The following is a 21,137-nucleotide window of genomic DNA, read 5'->3' on the forward strand; positions in this document are numbered from 1 at the left end:
ATGTGGACAATGGAATCTGGAAATCGGAATATGTAATCCGGAACGTAAAAAGTGGAATCCGGAATGTGAAATGTGGGATCCGCAATGTGGAATCCGGAAAAAGTTACGTAACTGACCCACTGAATCCGTAATATGAAATCCAGAATATGGAATTTTGAAAGTGCAATCCGAATGTGGAATCCAGAATGTGAGATCCGGAATCCGAAATCTGAACTCCGAAAAAAGTTACGTTATTGACCCCCTGGGGGAAAACTCAATTTTACTTTTTCGACTATATATTTCAGATTTTATTTTCCACATAAAGTTGAAAAGAAGAAGAAAAAAGGTGAAGTGATACCGCACATTATCCGCGCGAAACCATTCAGCAGCGTGAGCATATCTTTCTTCATATCGTATATGCAAATTAGTAATGTACATCCTCAATAACTGGTCGTAGGAACCACGTAGGGTGACTAACAATTGCTCCCGGGGTCAGACGACAGTCTAACTGCCGACGATGACGTCTTAATACAAAACAGGATGTTCAGGGGGGTCGACCCCTTTCCCTTTGCAGTTGCTTCATCATTGTAAAAGTTGTTCTATGGAAAAGTCATTTAAAAAAGTCGAAGACCATTCTCTGTATATAACGATCCATGAGGCCATATAGTCGGTGAGCACAAAGCATTGGAGAACAATTACCGTATAAGTGGAAGCGGAATTTGGAATGAGAACTGGGGGGGTTTTATTCCCGATCGGGGGAAAACGGGTGTCCTCTTCGTTCTCCAAGGAGAAGAAGAAGGAGGAGGAGGAGGAGGTTTGTCGATAGCAGTGCGGAAGCGATCGATCGTGCTCCGCATACCGAGACTTGGAAGAACACACGAAGAAATCTTTCGAAGAGAATTGTGGCGTGGAATTGAAGCAGAAGAACTCTGGAAAACGAGTACGGGAACCAACAACACCCCAGGGAACTTGGGAATCGGCGCGTCGTGCGAGTTTCTCTTTTCTAAAAAGAAAACCGAATATCGAATACTGTTTCAAAGGTATATATATATATATATATAAGATAAGCTACCTCTCAACCTATACGTATAATGCGCAATTCTCAGGAATTAACGCAAAAGACTTTAAAGGATTCTCTCTTCTCTTTGCCGAGAGAAGGCTCATTAGAGATATAATCTAACGTCGTTAATCAGCATCGTTAATTCATGGCAAAAATAAGCGCGCTCCAACGATATGCGAACCTTTTCTCTCGCACGGGTTAAACTTGCGTTTCAATGCGATCGATAGGGAACAATTTAACACTTCGAGTTATTTGCAGAACACGGTAGAAGCGCTGAATATATATATATATATATATATATATATACGAGAATAGGAATTTCATGATCGATATCAATTGTTGTTTTGTGTATTTTGAAAAACTTATCGAATTCGCAGATTTCGATTTTGAAGTCAGATTTTAAAAATCCAAAATGGCGGCTCCAACATGGCGGACGAAAAATAAAAAATTGTTCGAATTGTCATGAAATTTGTTACTCGGAGGTTTTTGGGGTCGCTGATTACGAATTTGAAGTCAGATTTCAAAAATCCAAAATGGCGGCTTCAATATGGCGGACGAAAAATAAAAAATTGTTCGAATTGTCATGAAACTTGTTACTCGGGGGTTTTTGTGGTCTCTGATTACGAATTTGAAGTCAGATTTCAAAAATCCAAAATGGCGGCTCCAATATGGCGGAGGAAAAAATAAAAAATTGTTCAAATTGTCATGAAACTTGTTACTCGGGGGGTTTTTGGGATCGCTGCGATTACGAATCTAATATCGCAGTTCAATCTGTATCTAATTTCTAAACTATTTAAATATTTACAAAAAAATTATTTCGATTCCAAAAAGAGAGTATTTTGTAAAAAAGGATTTCAGTAGCTGTGTTTTTTTTAAAAAAAAAAGATAAAATCGCAAGTGAGAATAGAATTAATAAAATGAATTTTGAACTTGTTCAAGCGGAAAGTTTTATATCTGTTAACAAATTACGTAGACATAATTTAATAGCAAAAAAATAATAATATTTAAAAAGTGAAAGTTTAAGTTGAGGTAGAGAAAATTAACAGGGTAACAAAGAACGAAGCGTAATTGAGAAAACGAGAAGTAGCCTCTGATAATAAATATAAAAAAGAAACACAAAGAGAACAGTAAAAAAAAGGGGAATTTTAAAAATAATAAAAATACACATAAAAAATATCAAAAATCGTGTTTTTTAATTTTAGGTTAGAAAATAAATTTATAGGTTAGAAAACCAAATTTGTTGAGACAAAAAATAGTAAAGAACCTTTTTTTATATTTTTAGGTTAGAATCGAAAGCCAGACGTACTCGGGTAAATAGTACCCAAAAAAAGATTTTTACACTTTTATGTTAAAAAAAAATCACTAAAAACCTGCTTAGATTTAGCATGAAATCCAGTTGTGTTTTTTTTTGCAATTTCCTGCCACGTGTAGATCTAATCGTAATGTGTACTCATTCAATTATTTCTTTCTTACATATATGTTCACTTCATTGATTGATTTCCAAGTCAATTATAAACACGTGCTCAGTCACAACATATATATTACATATTACGTGCCGATAATTATTTGTATATTTGAAAAAAAAAATAAAATCCTCTTATTTAATTATTTGTCTAATAAGAGAAATTTACTTCCTATATATAGTAGAAAGTTTTCCCACATAAAAAAAAAATTCATCTATTAATTAACATCGTCTATAATTGACTGCGCGACATTTTCAAAAGAGCCGTTAAATAAACGACTTAATATTTCCTCAGTCAATAATATTTAAATTCCAATTAAAGATATAAAATTACGTACTTTTAAAAACAAGTTTTTGCAATATCACTTCCGGAAAAGAATAATTTTTTTTCTCACTTTATCACATATATGTGTATTTATATCCCTAATAGTGTTATTTCATTTGTCGGAGACGCGCTCTTCTATAAATATATGCTTCGTGGATCTTTCAGAAAAAGTTGTTTCTTGAGGAAACAATTAAACCTTAAATCAGATAAGAGCGAGAGTATCCTCTGTAAAATATATTCCAATGAGCGATTCACTACTATATATATATATAATATAATGCCACTAGTAGCGGAAGTGACGGTGAAAAAGATAAAGGCATAAAAGAATCGATAGTGGGATGAAGATCAAAATGACGTGACATTCGATCAGTTAAGAAACAACAAGAAGAAGGGAGTTTTAAGAAACAAGTTGAAGGGCAAATGAGATTCTTCCGTCTCTTTTTTTTTTAGAAACAATAATCGATTGATCCTTTCTGAAAAAAACTGGTAAATAATAATCACAATAAATATAAAAGTCAATGGGAAGTGTTGAATTATTTATGATCGAAAGATGCAAATCAGATAATTACGCGCGGAATGGACCAAAAGTACCGTAAGACAATTTTGGTAGCATTCGAAGAGTGCATTCTTCGCGTACTTCTTGAAATTGACTCACAGCAAAAAAGTAACAATCACTTCCTGAATGTTTTTCAAACTACGTTTTTGCAAAATAGTTCTAAAATTGTGAAAAAATGAGATAAAAAAGAAAAAATCATGAAAGAAAAAGTGCTTTCGAGGACAAAAGTATAATATCGTAGTATTAAAAGTTGAAAGTGTTCAAGGCAAGTGAGCAATAGCCGTTAGGTAGAATAACATGTGGCTTCACAGCTTGTTAACTGGTTGTATGTCGTGCAATCTTATTACCAATAATTACTCTCCCTAAGCTATCAATCATTTGCACCTGTTCTTCTATCCATCTTCTTTTGCGTATAGATCTTCTCTTTTGTGTTAAGGAAAGCGGAACATTAAGAAAAACTATATATATATGAGAATTAATAAAGTCGCTTGTATTCTCCTTGTGGCTTTGTTGACACAAGAAAGCGGAACTTTAAAGAATTAGTAAACATCTTGTATATTGTGAAAAACTATCAGATGAGAATTAATAGAGTCACTTGTATTCCGTTGTGGTTTATCTGACAATAATCATCCGTTTATTAAATCTTTCCAATCTTCTTTATATATTAATTAAGATTTTAGATATTAACGAAATTAGGTTCCTAACGCTGGGACAATCCGAATGAAAAAACAAATCCGAAATAGTCCACGAAATAAATCCGTAGTTTCGAATTTAACTGGACTAATTCCGGAATACTAGGGAAATGAACGAAACTGTTTTTTTTTGTTTAAATTAAAATCCTCTGCGAAACTATGATTCTAATCCTCTGTCAGGTAATGTATAGAATCATGAGGTTTTCTCACGCGCAGAGTGTCGCCATAAGACTTTTATGAAAATCAGTAGTTCGAACTTGAGTTACCACTAATGACGGTGAATGATGATCATCAGTGATTTGCCGCTGCCAAGACGTGCGCAATCATTCGTCGCTACTTGGCGAACGCAGTCGGAATGAAATCCCCGTTACGATAGGATTTCTCTCTCTCTCTCTCTCTATTTTTTTTTTTTAATCTCTGACGCAACCTGTCTTGCATCGATTAAGAACTTTCGATACTGTTATACTTTGAAAATGGCTACTTACTAGCTCATCGCACGAGCGTCAAATACGTTACAGACATGACACGACCTGCCGCTTGAACTTTTAACAGTGTACAGTTACAGATAGTGTAACGATGTAAAATACACTTAAACGCGCTTCATTGGCATCTCTAGAACCGTCGCTAGTTTACATATTCACTAATTAGAGTTTATATACCCTTACGTGTAATTGATTATGTTGCCAACACTCTCTATCAGATTTGGAATCTTTTGTTCTATGATGATGTTTTGTATTTGACTATTTTAATTATTTCCAATTAATTTTTAATTTGCTATACGATCAAAGGAATTTGATTTGTAATTAATGGCTAATTCAAAGGGGAGAGGAAAGGGATGAGACGGAAAAATCTGGGGGAGAATTGGAATTATTTACCACACGATGGAGATAATTGAACTAATAACGATGTTCAATTCCCCTAATCTTTGTTAAATGAAAAGAATATTCTTTTTCACCAAAAAAGTTTCCGTTTTATCGTCTCCATTCGTCCGTGACGTGGGTGGATAATTTATCACGCCATCTTCTAAGGCGGTATGTAGAATTTATGTAGACAGAGTCGCGCATAAAATTCATAGTCGTGGCGAAGCTGTTCCCTCTTTTATATATACGTATTCACCACAATATGAGCACACACATATATGTATATATATAAATAAATATCTCCCCGATGAATTACACTCTAGAGTTCTCATTTCTGGCCACTAGTTTACCCCTTTTCTATTTTTCAACACCTCTACCGGAGTCATTTTACAGTCGGTTAATTTATAGCAACATCGTGAGCCTTTAATGAATAGGAAAAGGAACTGACAGGTATTTATAGTTTGTAACTTATGGTGGAAAAGTGTATCAAAAGACATAGGAGAATTGCCGGGTGGTATCATAAGTGCCATATTGCATGCCTTATAAAGAGAATACCGGGAAGAATAGTAGCATCGCGCGTGGTCTTGTCGAAGAGAAGAGGCTTGTTCCTCGCCAAGATCTGAGAAGTCTCCTTCTCGCCATCTTCGGAATGAAGGACGAGCACTGAACATAAAACATATAAGATTCACGACTACATCCACATGGACCATTTACTGCTGTGGATGCACAACTAGAATTTTTTTTTCTGTTACAAAAAAGTGAAATTCACGAAAAAATTATTTCTCCCTTAACTATTCGAATGGGATTTAATTAATTTAATCATAATAGTTTCATTTAGAATACTAACGGAAATGGAATATTAGAAAATTTTAAACGTAATTAATTTTATACGAATTCCAATGGAATCTCAAAGGAGCCATTCTGTTTCCAGTGTAATTCCGATAATTACTGAATATTTTTATTAACTTATAATAATTTAATTAATTAGTATGTATTTCTAATTCGATAATTTTTATTAAAATTAATTAATTTAAACCGAAATTAATTATGCGAAATCCGACGGAATCTCAAGGGAGCTATTCTGATTCCAGTGTAATTACAATATTAACTAATTAATTATATTCAATTTTAATAATTTAATTAATAAGAAAAAATTACTCATCTAAAAATTCCTATGAGTGTTAATTAATTTTAAATGAAATTAATTATACGAATTCTGACTGTATCTCAAGGGAGGTATTTAGTTTTTAATGTAATTCCAATATTTATTGATTATATATATATATATTCACTTTTATTAATTTAATTAATAAGAAAAAAATTTCTGATCCAAAACTTCCTATGAATATTAATTAATTTCAACCGTAATTAACGAATTGCGGCAGAATTTCAAGAAAACCATTCTGTTCCCAGTGTACTTTCAATATTAACTGATTATTTCTATTCACTTTTATTAATTTAACTAGCAACTTTGTCGTCCGCAAGCGGCCGACTACGTTGCTAGTGTGCATTAACCATATTTTTTATTCATTTTTTTCAAAAAAATTTAATATTAGAAATGTAAAAAAAATTTCTTTATATTGGATCTACCACCCAAGTAGCAATGAATATTGCTCGAATGTCAAGCTGATATCAAGCGGCAATATTTTTGTGACATTCAGGCGATATCATAATGTCCTCTTCACGGGGACATTCCTCGGTGATGTATCTATATGATCTATGTGACGGTCTTTCACACAAAAAATGTAACGCATTACAAAACTTACATTCTACATTTATTAAACCTAAATAATTCTGTGGAACTTCACTTTCATTGAAATCTTTAAAAGACATTATTGCAACTCCTGCAGTTTTTTTATTCCAATTATCGTTTTTACATGCCAAATTCTTTTCTTGACGCACTTTCTTTTCATCTTCCGTTTCCGTAGAAAATTTTTTCTTCTTACATGACAAATTATTTTCTTGACGCACTTTCTTTTCATCTTGAGTTTCCATTGATATTTTGCTTTTCCTACATGCCAAATTTTTATCCTTGCGTATTTTCTTTTCATCTTCAGTTTTTATAGATAATTTCTTTTTTTTTGCATGTCAAATTTTTTTTTGCGCTCTTTCTTTTTTATTTCTGTTTTATTACGATTACGTTTTCTCAATCTCTCATTCTCCTGTCTTATTATTTTCTGCTCATATGTAACTTCGCGCTTTGCCTTCCTTTTTCTTCCCTTCTCTTTAATTGCTCGAATTATCTTTTTATCATTTTCTTTACTCAGAAAATTCTTCATTTTTAAATATTCATGTGGTGAAATTTTGTTAACATTATTATCAGTTGTACGAATTATTTTCTTTTCACTAGTGTCATTTAGAGAATGTTTAATTTTTAAATATTGTGTTAATAGAACTCTGTTAATATTATTACTGTGCAAAGTATTAAAAACAGAACAAGAGTTTAAAATATAATTTTTATGTTCCTAAGTTCAATTTATGAAAAGACGGTTCTAATTATTCTCTATTATCGAATTCCTATTGTGAGACGTTCTTACTGCCAGAAAATGATTTAAGCGATTATTTTCAAACATTGACCTAAAATGGTTTCTCATTTTGTTATTATCAGTTTCATAATTTACACAGTTTGGCATTACGTTAAATAATGCAGATGTTGCAAATGCTATTGCATATACTCCACACTAAACACTACCAAAAAGTTGTTGATTAACAGCTTCAAAAACTACTGTTGGTTTAAAAGGGAACAATCTAATTAAACATTTTATTTGATGCACATTTAAACACCCCTCATTAAGGCTATCAAAAATATAAAGCCTTACTCTATCGTAATAAACATAAATTCAGTGACCATAATTGTTATTACCGCTAAAAAGTATTTTAATATGTTTATCACCTTCTCTAATTGGGACAATAAAATCAAGCATTTGTACATACAAAGTACTTTGCACATTGAAAAATGAATTGGAATCTTTTCTTAATAATTCTTCAAATTTGTACACATGCATGTAATTTAACAATTTATTTCTATTTTCAATAATTTTTAAATCTTTATCACTTAAAATAACATACTCTTTTATGTTGGCCATAGCATACTTCGTTTAATTTTATTTTTGATTGATGAAAATCTAAATATCTTTAACCCTTTTGCTCACTCTCTCTAATATAACCAATTTATCCTTTTATTAAATATAACCAATTTTGTCTTTAATTCAATACAACCAATTTTACCTTTTATTAAAAATAAGCAATTTTTCCTTTAATTCAATACAATTAATTTTACCTTTTACTAAATATAACCAATTTTTCCTTTAATCCAATATAACCAATTTTTACTTTAATCCAATATAACCAATTTTGCCTTTTATCCAATAAAAGTACCAAATATCCAAAAGAATGAGAGAACTATGAGTAACTATGAATCAGTAACTACTGATCAGCCAATAAGTGCAAAAAGGACACTCTTATATGAGTAATCAGTAGTTCATTACAAATAACATATATACGTATTTATACCTGTATTAAAACCCCGGAACAAATACCACAAAAAAACCAACCATTGGACAATAGAACCTTTGTTAATGGGGATTAACTCTGAGGACCCAGGTAATAATTTCTTTTTTCACATTTATTATATAGAAAAATAAAGATGTACCAACCCTTGGCCAATAGAACCTTTGTTAATGAAGATTAACTCTGAGTACATAATGAAATGTACAGTAGGTTTACATTGACATCGGCACGTCCGACGTCTCGAAATTTTTTCCGTGTATTATCACAAGGAAATATAAAGATAAAAGTCAAAAACTGAAGAGGTAATGTATATCTTTCTTTCTCACATCAAGGAATATAATATATAATTTTCATTTAATATTGCATTTCTCTATCTAGAGGATTCAAAATAACATAAGAATATCTTCGCCTAAAAATCTCACTCTTCTTTCTTTCTGTTTTCAAAATAAAAAAAATATGTATATACCAGTATTAGACTCTCAGAACAATTACCACAAACAATACCAATCCTTGGACAATAGAGCCTTTGTTAATGAAGATTAATTCTGAGGGGCCAGGTAATAATTTTTAAATTTTTTTATTAAAATTTTCTGGGGCTCTAATATAGGTAGAGGAGAGTGATAAACAGTGGGACAGTTTAAACAGTAGGTCACATTAATTTTCTGAAAAACTACTTAAAGAAACTCGACCAAAATTTAAATGTAAACCATGTTTATGACAACACACTATATATACGCATGCGCATTTATACTTACACAGCGACTAAAAATGTGATTTTTTAATGCCAAAAAACATTAAAAAATTCAAAATTTATAATTATTACAATTATTGTTCGGCAACATTTGAAAAATAACACTTGATAAGAGAACGACTATTCAAATTTTCCTCCAAATTGTTTTTATGTTATGACCAAATTATGACGTATGATCAGCAGTACTGTAAACGTAAAAAAAAATAATAACAATTTTTTATATGAAACTTGACATCGTATTATAAAAATGTAAAATATTATTAAAATATAAGTGTTTTGCAACATTTGTTAACGTTATTTAATGCAAAACATATATATTTACAAAGTATGAAGCAGAGTATTATTATTAAAACAAATATTCATTACGAGGGGCTGTTCACTGAAAATCCAATTGAACAATATTTGAGAATTCATTAAAGATTTTTAAGGATTGCTAGTCATTTTTGTAATTCCTATTTTGAAATTAAGGGAAATAGTGCTTTCATTTTATTTGAAGTAATTACTTGCAAGAGTAAGATTGCAAGAAAAATAGATTAATTGTATAATTCGCCGCCGAATTCGCTCGTATGTCTCCGTAACCATTCGTGACTCGCAACAATTCTTACTGCATGATTTAGAATTTTACTGGAATCGACGAGATTCGTTTGGATTCGCATAGTATTCGACAAATTCGAACGTCCTTTTCAATAATCGTCGGTAATCTCTAATTAAAATACAATATATTCAGAATCAAGAAATTTACATTTTCTTATGTTAATTGATGAATATTCGCACACTTGGCTTCAAGTAGATTTAGGTTTTGCAAAAATGGTGACGAAATCGGGAAGTGGCATGTTATTCCTCTTTATTTAAAGGTTTAAAAAACGTAAAGACCAAAATCTTAGCTGATCCTTTTCTCAAGTTATTGTCAAATTAAAATTTTTTTAACGAAATTTATAAAAGATAATAAGAGAATAATTATTGCACATTAGTTTAATTAAAAAATTTAATGTTTTAGTAACAATTAACTATCTTAAAAATAACAACGAAGATATTTTTCTTAATTATTTTAGTTTTAATTAACAAATTTAACACATTGGAATCATCGACAATTTTCTCAAAGGTGTTTTGAAGAGAACTCGATTACTGCTTTTTTGAATCGAATTAAATAGGTAGGATGGTCAATCAAATTAATTTTGTAACGCTCCCAAAACTTTAAAAATTCTCGGTGAATTGATTCACCAGCCTGTTCTGACCACAAACCTAAACCACGATTTCCTAAAAAACTCAAACTTTCTTGAATGTGTGATGTTTTTGCAAAACCTAAATCTACTTGAAGCCAAGTGTGCTTCGAGGTACGGAAGCTACCGAAACTTTAAAAATCCATGTCGCAGTATTACACATTCAAGAAAGTTTGAGTTTTTTAGGAAATCGTGGTTTAGGTTTGTGGTCAGAACAGGCTGGTGAATCAATTCACCGAGAATTTTTAATGTTCTGGGAGCGTTACAAAATTAATTTGATTGACCATCCTACCTATTTAATTCGATTCAAAAAAGCAGTAATCGAGTTCTCTTCAAAACACCTTTGAGAAAATTGTCGATGATTCCAATGTGTTAAATTTGTTAATTAAAACTAAAATAATTAAGAAAAATATCTTCGTTGTTATTTTTAAGATAGTTAATTGTTACTAAAACATTAAATTTTTTAATTAAACTAATGTGCAATAATTATTCTCTTATTATCTTTTATAAATTTCGTTAAAAAAATTTTAATTTGACAATAACTTGAGAAATGGATCAGCTAAGATTTTGGTCTTTACGTTTTTTAAACCTTTAAATAAAGAGGAATAACATGCCACTTCCTGATTTCGTCACCATTTTTGCAAAACCTAAATCTACTTGAAGCCAAGTGTGTTCGGAAGATACCTAGTATATTCTCTACATTACAAATCGGGTATTCGAGAGTGAACAGCCCCTCGATTCATTATTTAATAATAGGTGTCCCACTGTTTAACACAAACCTTGAAAACAAGAAAAATGTATCAAGTTCCAAAAACTTGAAATTTTTCTATTTAATCACAATATAATTTAAATAGAATATATGCATTATGTGGAAAAGAGTTCAAACTTTATGGTAATACCAAAAAGTGGACAAAAATATACAAAATTGAAAAAAAAGTGATCTTATGCCATTTTGAATTGTCTAGATAGAGAAACGCAATGTTAAACGAAGAAGTACTTATGTTATATTCCTTGGTGTAAGAAAGAAAGGTATGCGTTACCTATTCAGTTTTAGAATTTCTTTATAGTTTTTTCACGTGATAAAGGGAGAAAGAAATTATTACCTGGGTCCTCAGAGTTATTAATTAATCCTCTTTAAAAGATTGCAGGTCAAGCGAACCCTCATTTGCAAAATAAAGATATATCTTTCTCTCTCCATAACTTGTTCTTTTCTCTGTCACCGAAAACCCAGCAGGGGTCCGGACGGAATGAATGAATGAATGAATGAATACCAAGATTATTATAGTTAATTACTGAGAATTTATTTCTAATTCAAACATTCGAATTAATTAATATTAACCGTAATTAATGAATTCCGTCGAAAACTCATGTAGCCATTCTCCGATCAGTGTAAATAGAATATTTTTTGATTATTTACATTCAATTTTATTAATTTAGTTAATAAAAATATATTTTTAATTCAAAAATTCCTATGAATATTAATAATTTGAATAATTGAATAATTAATAATTGCAATATTAACTGAGTATTTATTCAATTAAATTAATATATTTATTTATTTATTCTAAATAATTAAATTAATAAAAGTGAATATAAATATTCAGTTAATATTGGAATTACACTGGAAACTGAATGGATTCCTTTAGATTCCACCGGAATTCGTTAATTATGGATAAAATTAATTAATGTTCATAGGAAATTTTGCATCAGAAATTAATTCTTATTAATTAAATTAAGAAAATATTAATATTAATAAATACGGATATAAATAATAAGTTAATATTGGAATTACACTGGAAACAGAATGGCTCCCTTCAGATTCTGTCTGATTTCGTATAATAAATTTCGGTTAAAATTAATTAATACAAAGTTTTGAAACGGAAATTATGTCTTATAAATTAAATTTTAAAAAATTAATATAAATAATCAGTTCATATTAAAATTACAGTGGAAACAGAATATTCTTGTTAATTAAATTAATAAAAGTGAATATAAATAATCAGTTAATATTGGATTTTTAATGAAAGGAGAATGGTTTCCTTGAGATTCCGTCGGAATTCGTTAATTACGGTTAAAATTAATTAATGTTCATAGGAACTTTTGGATTAGTAATGTTTTCTTATTAATTAAATTATTATTAAAATTAATATGATAAAATAATTCAATTGTCAAAAATCCCAAGGCTCTTATTCAATCACTGACTCGAGAACCCAAAGAATTTTCAAAAGGTTCCCAGTAGATTTCGTAAGAATTCTGTTTGTTAGCTGAAATCCTGCAGAATTATTTCCAGAATTCCGATGGAAACTCTTTTGGAAAATCTTGAAGGAGTAAAATAAACCTCATTAAATTAACTTTTGATATTATTCACCATTAATTTAATTCATTTCCTTTTTCTCTATAAACATATTTATATCTCGTTTGAATTAGTATTCCTCACTAATAGCACATTCTATCCTTGTACTGCAATTTGAAGCAACTAAACTATTTTCAACAAAGCGTTGATATTGTCGTTTTGCAGCCAAGCCCTTTAATAATCAAGGCAACTATAACCAGTGAGCTACTTAAGGAGGCTGGGAAGAAGGTAAGAGACTCGATTCCCATTGCATTAACGAGCGCGTGCGAAGGTGTTTGAATGGATGCTCCCCATAGTATTGTCTGAGAGCTCAGTTGAAACTCGAACTTGACATCTCCCATTGAATACAATATCGCGAATACTGTACAAATCCAAGGGACAATCATTGTCAACTGAATAATGAAAGTAATTTAATCCCTTTGTATATATATATATATGTGAGAATCGAGAAAAGACGAAGGGGAAGAAAAAAATCACGAAGGAGGCTTTTGTCCTTTAAGATATGTTTGCACATAAACTTGGCCTATGTTTACGATCACGGGAACACTCATCACTTGCCTCACTTGACATCAAGGAGTGGAAATTATTTTATAAAAGTCCGATCGTAACTTTCAAGAAACAGAAAAGGGAAGTGCGTGTCTCTGTCAGCATGTTGGGTATATTTATTCGTACATTTCATTACTAATTTTACATTTCTCAAGTTACTGGGAAATTCTCGTGTAGATAACGCCGACCTTTTTTATGTCGAAATTGTAATAATTGTTAAATAGCCAAATTAGTAATTAATTAAATATTCATATGAATTTTTGGATCAGAAAAATATTTATTATTAATTAAATTAATAGAAGTAAATATAAATAATTAGTAAATATTGAAATTACATCAAAAACGGAATAGCTCCCTTGAGATTCCGTCGGATTTCGTATAATTAATTTCGGTTTAAATTAATTAATATTAATAAGAATTTTTGAATTAGAAATATATTAAATATTATGGCGATTCCGTTGGAATTCTGGAAATAATTCTGCAGAATTTCTGCTAAAATCAGAATTCTTTCGAAATCTACAAGGGAGCCTTTTGGGAATTCTTTGGGTTCTCGAGTCAGTGATTAAATAAGAACCTTGGGATTTTCGACAATCGAATTATCTCATCATACTAATGACATGAAATAACTTTATTGTCACATTCACGTTTTTACGAATGTCAATATTTGTTACGGTTTTTTAAGATTGTTACAAGAGTCGGGTATCAGAATGATGAGTGACTCGTTTGTAAACTAACATTGATGGGAATCCTTTCAATACTATCCGCGCAAGTGAAAGTATTCATCATACCGATGAGTAAAAAGAAACAGTATTTTGCTCGGTATGCACAGTTTTCAAGGTCGAAACGTTTACGAGTTTACCAAGAGTATATATATATATATATACTAACGTATAATTACGTTTCTCTAGTGCATTGCACCAGATATACTGAGAATTACATTGTACTGAAATTCAATGCCGAAGGTTATTACAGAAACCAAAAATCATGATCATTTAAACAATTACGATTTTTACCTGTGTCATTTTCAAAGGAAGATGAAAAAAAAACTTAACCCTAATTATTGTAATTCTAATGGAATTTCAAAGATTTTAATTCTAGCCTTCGTGGTTTTTGATTGCAGTGAAGAGTAAAGTCAAATGTCAACACGAGTTGATGGAAGTGGACATTTTCAGGACGAGTCCACAAGCGAGGATATATCTTCATCATCTGAAAAATTATCCAGGTAAACTATTTCAATATCCCAAATAAGTGAAATTTTTTATTGCAAGCAAAGACCACCCGGAATTTTAGATTCTTTTTTTTTTGTAATCGTTTAGATGAATTTTATGAGACTAATGTCGAGCAACTTGCGCTTGAAGCTATTAATAAGTTTCTTTATGACTGCGCTTGGCAATTGTGATAATTACGTTGCATCCTGGTTACTAAGGCAGTCTTTGGACACCTGCTTTTCAGGTTACCATGTCAAGAAATTGAAATTTTTAAAATTTTAGTAATTTTTAATCGAAAGTTTTCCAGAAAAATAAAAAAAAATCCCCCAATAATTAATTTCAATTGTGAATTTTTTTGCGGTAATTTCACAACTAATGAGCGCACCTGGTAATGCAAGAAGTTAGTTTCTCCTGACATACGCGCACATAAAATACGAACAATTTTGCACCGAGAAACAAGACAATTTTAACTTCTTCTTCTTCTATTTTTTATTTATTTCGTTCTTTTTCCCAGATGAAGGATGCCAACCTCAAATAAAGAAAGGAATAGCAACGTTTAGATTATCCATTCTGGACCGAGACCTTTCCCGCTGTGGTATGACCCGTGTCCTCAATACAATGACGGTAAGAAAAACACGATTGATGCAACTAGCTTACATTCCATTTTCGGAATAAAGTAATCAAGAAGTGTAATTCACTCTGTAAAACAATCTGGCTAACCAATCACGATTACCGTTTTCTGCAGAGAGGGAGAGAGAAAGAGGAAATGTTTAGTACTGTAGTAATTACTACTTTCATATATTATTTTAACATATTTAAGTGTTATACAATTTAATGATAATAGAATTATAAATGGAAATCAATTTATTATCAAATACAATACAAATTTCAATTAGGGAAGCATCAGGTGTATTTAATATATAAGGTTAAATCCCAATTCAATAAGTAAATTAATTTATATTAATTAATTATTTATCAATATCATAATTATTAAATATCAATTTAATTAATCAATTTTAATTAACTAATTGTCAATATCAATATTATTAAATATCAATTAATAAGTAAATTAATTTGCATTAATTAATTAATTATTAATATCGTAATTATTAAATATCATTCAATAAGTAAATTAATTTGAATTAATTAATTATTTATATCGTAATTATTCAATATCATTCAATAAGTAAATTAATTTGAATCAAATAATTAATGAATTATCAATATCATTATTATTAAATATCATTCATTAAGTAAATTAATTTGAATTAATTAATTAATTAATTATCAGTCATTAAGTAAATTAATTTGAATTAATTAATTGTCAATATCGTAATTACTAAATATTGATCAATAAGAAAATTAATTTGAATTTAATTAAATTAATAAGGATAATTATTGAAGATGAGGAGATGTGGAAGAAAATGATTTAATTATACAATGATTATCGCTTAATTATTTGAATAGAAAATATACCTATTCTTATCAGTTAAACAGATTGTGCAGAAAATTAAAACAATATCATTAATTTATTTGTTAACTTAACAATTAATTTCGAAACGTGAGATTAAATAAATAAATGAAAAATTTCCACAGGGTCAAAAGGTGTACTATCATCAAATTGTTGTTGAAGAACCATCGGATTCTAGTAAACACATATTGAAGGTACAATGTGTAATAACTGAAGTGACCGTTCAGCCTGGAATTAATTTTGGCAATTACACATTAATTCCAACAAATCACACAGTCGTTCGTAGGAATGTGCTTCCAGCTGGATTTCAAGAGGAGGAGTAAGTGAATTTTAATTATTCATTAAATCATTATTAAAAAAAGAATAATTCCTTCCTTCTTGAAACAAAACAGATGGGATGGTTTTATCTTACAGCTTCTGAAAAGGAAGTATGCCGTCGTCGTTGTCGTTGTGTATTGTATCTCGAATTTGTATCTGTTGTTGTAGTTGCATCAGCTTATCTATTCCAATTGTTTATTTCTCCTTAGGGAAACTCATCGATGCGAGATAATCCATGTCCCCTTGAGAGCACTTGATTGATGGTACTACCAGTATCTTCCATCTATCAACAGCTTCTTGCTTGAAAATTATTTTCCTTTTTACATCTCACTTTATTTGCAATTGCAAGAATATATTTGGATTTACAAATTATCAATATGAAAAATTAATCTTTTAATCAATTGGTGAATATAAAATTGGAGGAAATGTGCATTGAAAATTCATCATTTTCTTTAACCTTGAAATTTTTGGATTCATTTGGAATTTTTAGACATTGTAATTTCCATATGTAGTAAAATCTGGTTTTATTTGCTTCTACAAGTTTTATGGATACGAACACTGTAATCGTATTACCAGGAAATGAGACACGTAACCATGCACTAGAAATAATAAATTGCATCCAAAGAAGGATTTGAAAATCGAAAAAGCTTATTCTAATTGTAATAATATACACATGAAATTGTTTTTCATAAAATCTTCCCGGAGATTCCGTTGGAATTCCCTTTCCTTTCTATCCCGAATTCTAGTATTAATAATAATTCTGTCATCAATTAAGGCTAAAATTAATTTAGGGATTTCATGAAAGGAAGGTTCTTCTAATTATTCCCTCTGGTATTTTAATTCCTTTTCTGAAAAAAACAAGAGTTCCCTGGAAATTCCTTTGGAATTACAAATAATGATTTTCGGCGTAATTCAGTAAGATTTCCGCCGGAAACCTTTTCTGTGAAAAACAGAATTCCATTAAAGAAATTGCGGCAAACCAAATTCAGAGTGGTTTTCTTAAATTTTACTGATTCCTCTAAAAATGTAACGCGTTGAGAACCACTCGACGACGCTGCTTAGAGACGATTCACTGTCATTGTGTGGTAAAAATTGGAATTCACTTAAAGCTCTTATAGGACAGCGACACCGTGGGTTTCTACTAGCCGGCATTATACGATTCGCCATCTCCATAAAGGTGGTTTCTTTTACTATACCCATGGGGAAGGTCGTTACGCACGAGAACGTGCGTTAACGAGCGCCGCATTTTCGAGAGAAAAAGAAAAGACAAAGAGTCCACACACGAGAGAGAATTGCACACGAGCCATATAGCTAAGCTTAACTGCAGCCGTAGAAGCAGCAGCAGCAATAAGTACATGCATTTCATTAATTAATTGAATAGATATATCACCGACGTTTATAATTTTTATAACTACCTTGTGTGTAATATCACGGGCAGTGCTCCCGCGCGAGATACGATTTGTTTGTTCGATTTTACAAACACTCCTCCATGCAACTACATTGGAAATTCTTTCATTTAAAGATATTTAATTAGAAATTGATCGATTTAAATTAATCGTACTTTAAACAGGTTTAAATTGAACGAATATTTACAATCCACTTAATATATATATATATGATTAAAGTGCATCATCCAATTACTGGTTTTCATGGAAGTCAAATTGTTCACATAACTCTTGACCTAAAAACAAGGATTTTTATTTGAAAAAGAAGACTGGAAATTGTAATTCTTTCCATAATCTCAAAATGAGAATCATCACGAAGGTATCATTTTGCATTGATGGACGAGCGCTCTTGGAGATTATGGTTGATGATATAAACAGTAAGGGACTAATAAAATAAACTATTACACAGTCGAGGCAGAACCAGATAAATAGCGAATGGAAGAAATGAGAGGCATCTCTATAGTTTGTCCTAATGAACAGCCTCCACTCGACCGAGAAAAACTATCAGCGAAAATATAAAAAAAAGCATCAGAAATAAAATCGCATTTTGAACAAATATAATGGTTTGGAAAAATTGGATACCACTGAAAAGTTAAACAGTAGTTATTTAAAATGAGTATTTGCATTTCTTAATTAACCAGTTAGGAGTCGTACTGCAAAAAATCGATTTTAATTAATATATCTACTTCTATTTATTAATACTGTTAATGCTATCTCTTCACGAACACCATTGGAAATTGCTTATCATAAGTTTGCACCGAGTAATCGTGATTATATTAAGTCTTCAATAAAAAATAACTAGTAACGTTTCCCCAGAAGAAAAATTTTACAAATTCCATTTACCAAAATTGTAGGTTCTTGGTCGGTGACTACAACCGCAAACTTCATTCCTCGCTTATTGGGTCCTAGGACCGTCACTGTCCTGCTTCCTGGCTTTTGGATCACTTTTCACAACCTTTGTTGCATTTTTTCTTCCTGGGTAAGACAATCCAGGTCGCGGATCTTCAGTGTGTCCCTTCGATCCACCTTCCCTTGGCTTTCAACTGCTTTGGTGACCTCCGCCAAATCGTAATTATTAAATATTAAACAATGAGTAAATTAATTTGAATTAATTAAAGAAGTAATTATCAATATCGTAATTATCATATATCAATCAATAAGTAAATTAATTTGAATTAATTAATTAATTATCAATATCGTATTTATTAAATATTAATCAATAAGAAAATTAATGTGAATTAATTAAATGAATAATTATCAATATCATAATTATTAAATATCAATAAATAAGTAAATTAATTTGAATTAATTAATTAGTTAATTATCAATATCATAATTATTAATTATCATAAATTTGATCATTTTTCGAAACCTTTTTTGCATTTTTTCTCCCTGGGTAAGACAATCCAGGTCGTGGATCTTCAGTGTGACCCTTCGATCCACCTTTCCTTGGCTTCCAACTGCTTTGGTGACCTCCGCGATAAATGCCTCCTTGTTGGAGTCCCCTGGTTATTTAATACTGATTTCCGATTAAATACAAACTGATCAGTTCGGATTAGTCCAGAAATTGTATGAAAGTAATTCGCATTAGTCTGGATGAAAAGATAAATCCGAAATTGACACAAAATAAATCCGCAATTAGCCTGCAACAATTTAATTTTACTTAGATCAAAAACTAATCAAAAATGATTCTAGAATAATTGAGAATTTTTATGTAAACTATTCGCAAACAGTACGCAACAATCCGGATTCACTAGTTACAGAAATTGATCAAATTTCGGATTTAGAAGAACTAATTCCGGATGAATAAAACCTGACTGTTTTGGAGTAATTCCAGATTAGTTAGGAACCAGTCAGGATTTTTTACTAGGAGGAGATCTTTTCCTACATTGTAGATCCACTCGTCGCTTTCTTCTTACTGGTTAGCTTAGGTTTCGGTACCAGCGTCTCCTTCGCAATCATTTTGACAAGGGGTCAAAAAAAATCTTCCGCATAACATATAGCGCCATCAAGGTTGCTATCTCCCTTATCAGCTAGAGCGTGCTTTGTCTTCGGCTCACTGACAAGATCCTGAAGAGTCTTAAGTTCGTCCTTAATAGTCATGTTGACATTCTTCTGGTTTGAAGACACTCAGCTTCCTTCTGCCTAACACTTGTCGTGTTCTTCTTCGACTGTCTCGTTGTCTAGGTCAGACGGAATCAAACTTCTTCCACTGCTGACGCTTGAAGGTCTTACTCTTCTACTTTCAATTCTTTCCAAGCGGACCTGGTGAACTTAAAGAAACTGTGTGTCTCCATCCTCCTTGTGGCATTGGACGCTACAGTCCCCAAAGTGTCCATAATTCTACAGAATTGTTGTCACGGTATTTCGTCCCTCACTTCCAAAAGCGCCGGAAATGGGGTAACCTTTTCTTTTCGTTTCTCTTTATCTCCCTACCTTACATCTTGATTTTTGGCTATCCTTTAGTGAAAAACCCCACCACCACAACAAACTCTACCAAGAATTTACAAAAAATTAAAAGAAAAAAAAATCCAACAGTATCTGCATAGAAGGAAGAGATATTCTAATCATAAGGCTAGTTATGAATTCAAAATATGTTGGCTCTGTCAGAAGCATATGTGAATTCAAAACTAATGCCCCTTATCTCAGGAACGCAACTTGTCGTAACTGAAATTGCGATATGTGGCTCGCGAAGAGTTAGGAGAGCTTGAGACTAAGCATACGTAAGTTACTCTCGCCTCCCTAAGTGCATCCTCTAGTTACGCCATTAGTTACAAAGTAATCTCCTTTACCTCTCTCCCTCGCCACAGACGCACACGAAATATGGCCTAAGGATTCTTTAAAATATTCTGGTTTAATCGTGACTTCTTTCTCTCTCTCTCTCTCAGCAAACTATACACAGCTGGGGCTCTATGGCGTGCAATGTAAATTGTCGGACGTGATGTGAAACCGGTTCGAAATTGACGGACACTCCAAAAGGAATAATTCGTAGACAATTTCTTCTTCTTCTTCCGAATACACTTTTGTTTTTTATTTGTATACATCACAAAAGTTAAAAGAACTGTGTGTGCATTCCAGTAGTGAACAGTTACAATATTATGATTAGTGGAAAAACCAGTCTGCGAGGCGCGCGCCCTCCACCAAGATAGTTAATTTAATTAACCTAATGACTTACCGGTTTTTCATTTCAAAAACCGCCTTGTAAATGAAATCCTTTTAAAGAATATTATTTTGTGATTGGTATCAATCGAAATTGTACTTGTATATTGTGATGAGATTCTGTGATTCTTGATGCCAGTGTATAGCATAATTTAATTCCTCTTTTCTGTTTCGATTTCCGATTCTTCTATTACGCGACTCGATTGGGAAAGAGAATCAAAA

General features: G+C 31.2%; 1 protein-coding gene across 1 annotated transcript in view; it reads left to right on the forward strand.

Moving 5' to 3' along the window:
- LOC127288923 (uncharacterized) overlaps window positions 1-21,137 on the forward strand; it is a 48,368-nt gene that overhangs the window by 17,730 nt on the left and 9,501 nt on the right. The window contains exons 2-4 of the mRNA XM_051316630.1: window positions 14,435-14,536; window positions 15,037-15,146; window positions 16,119-16,312. Coding sequence (XP_051172587.1) covers window positions 14,435-14,536; window positions 15,037-15,146; window positions 16,119-16,312 — 406 coding nt within the window. The remainder of the gene's footprint in view (window positions 1-14,434; window positions 14,537-15,036; window positions 15,147-16,118; window positions 16,313-21,137) is intronic.

This window comes from Leptopilina boulardi, unplaced genomic scaffold (genome assembly GCF_019393585.1).
Source record: "Leptopilina boulardi isolate dan_hultmark-lab unplaced genomic scaffold, ZJU_Lbou_2.1 LbouV2_399, whole genome shotgun sequence".
Lineage (NCBI taxonomy): Eukaryota > Metazoa > Arthropoda > Insecta > Hymenoptera > Figitidae > Leptopilina > Leptopilina boulardi.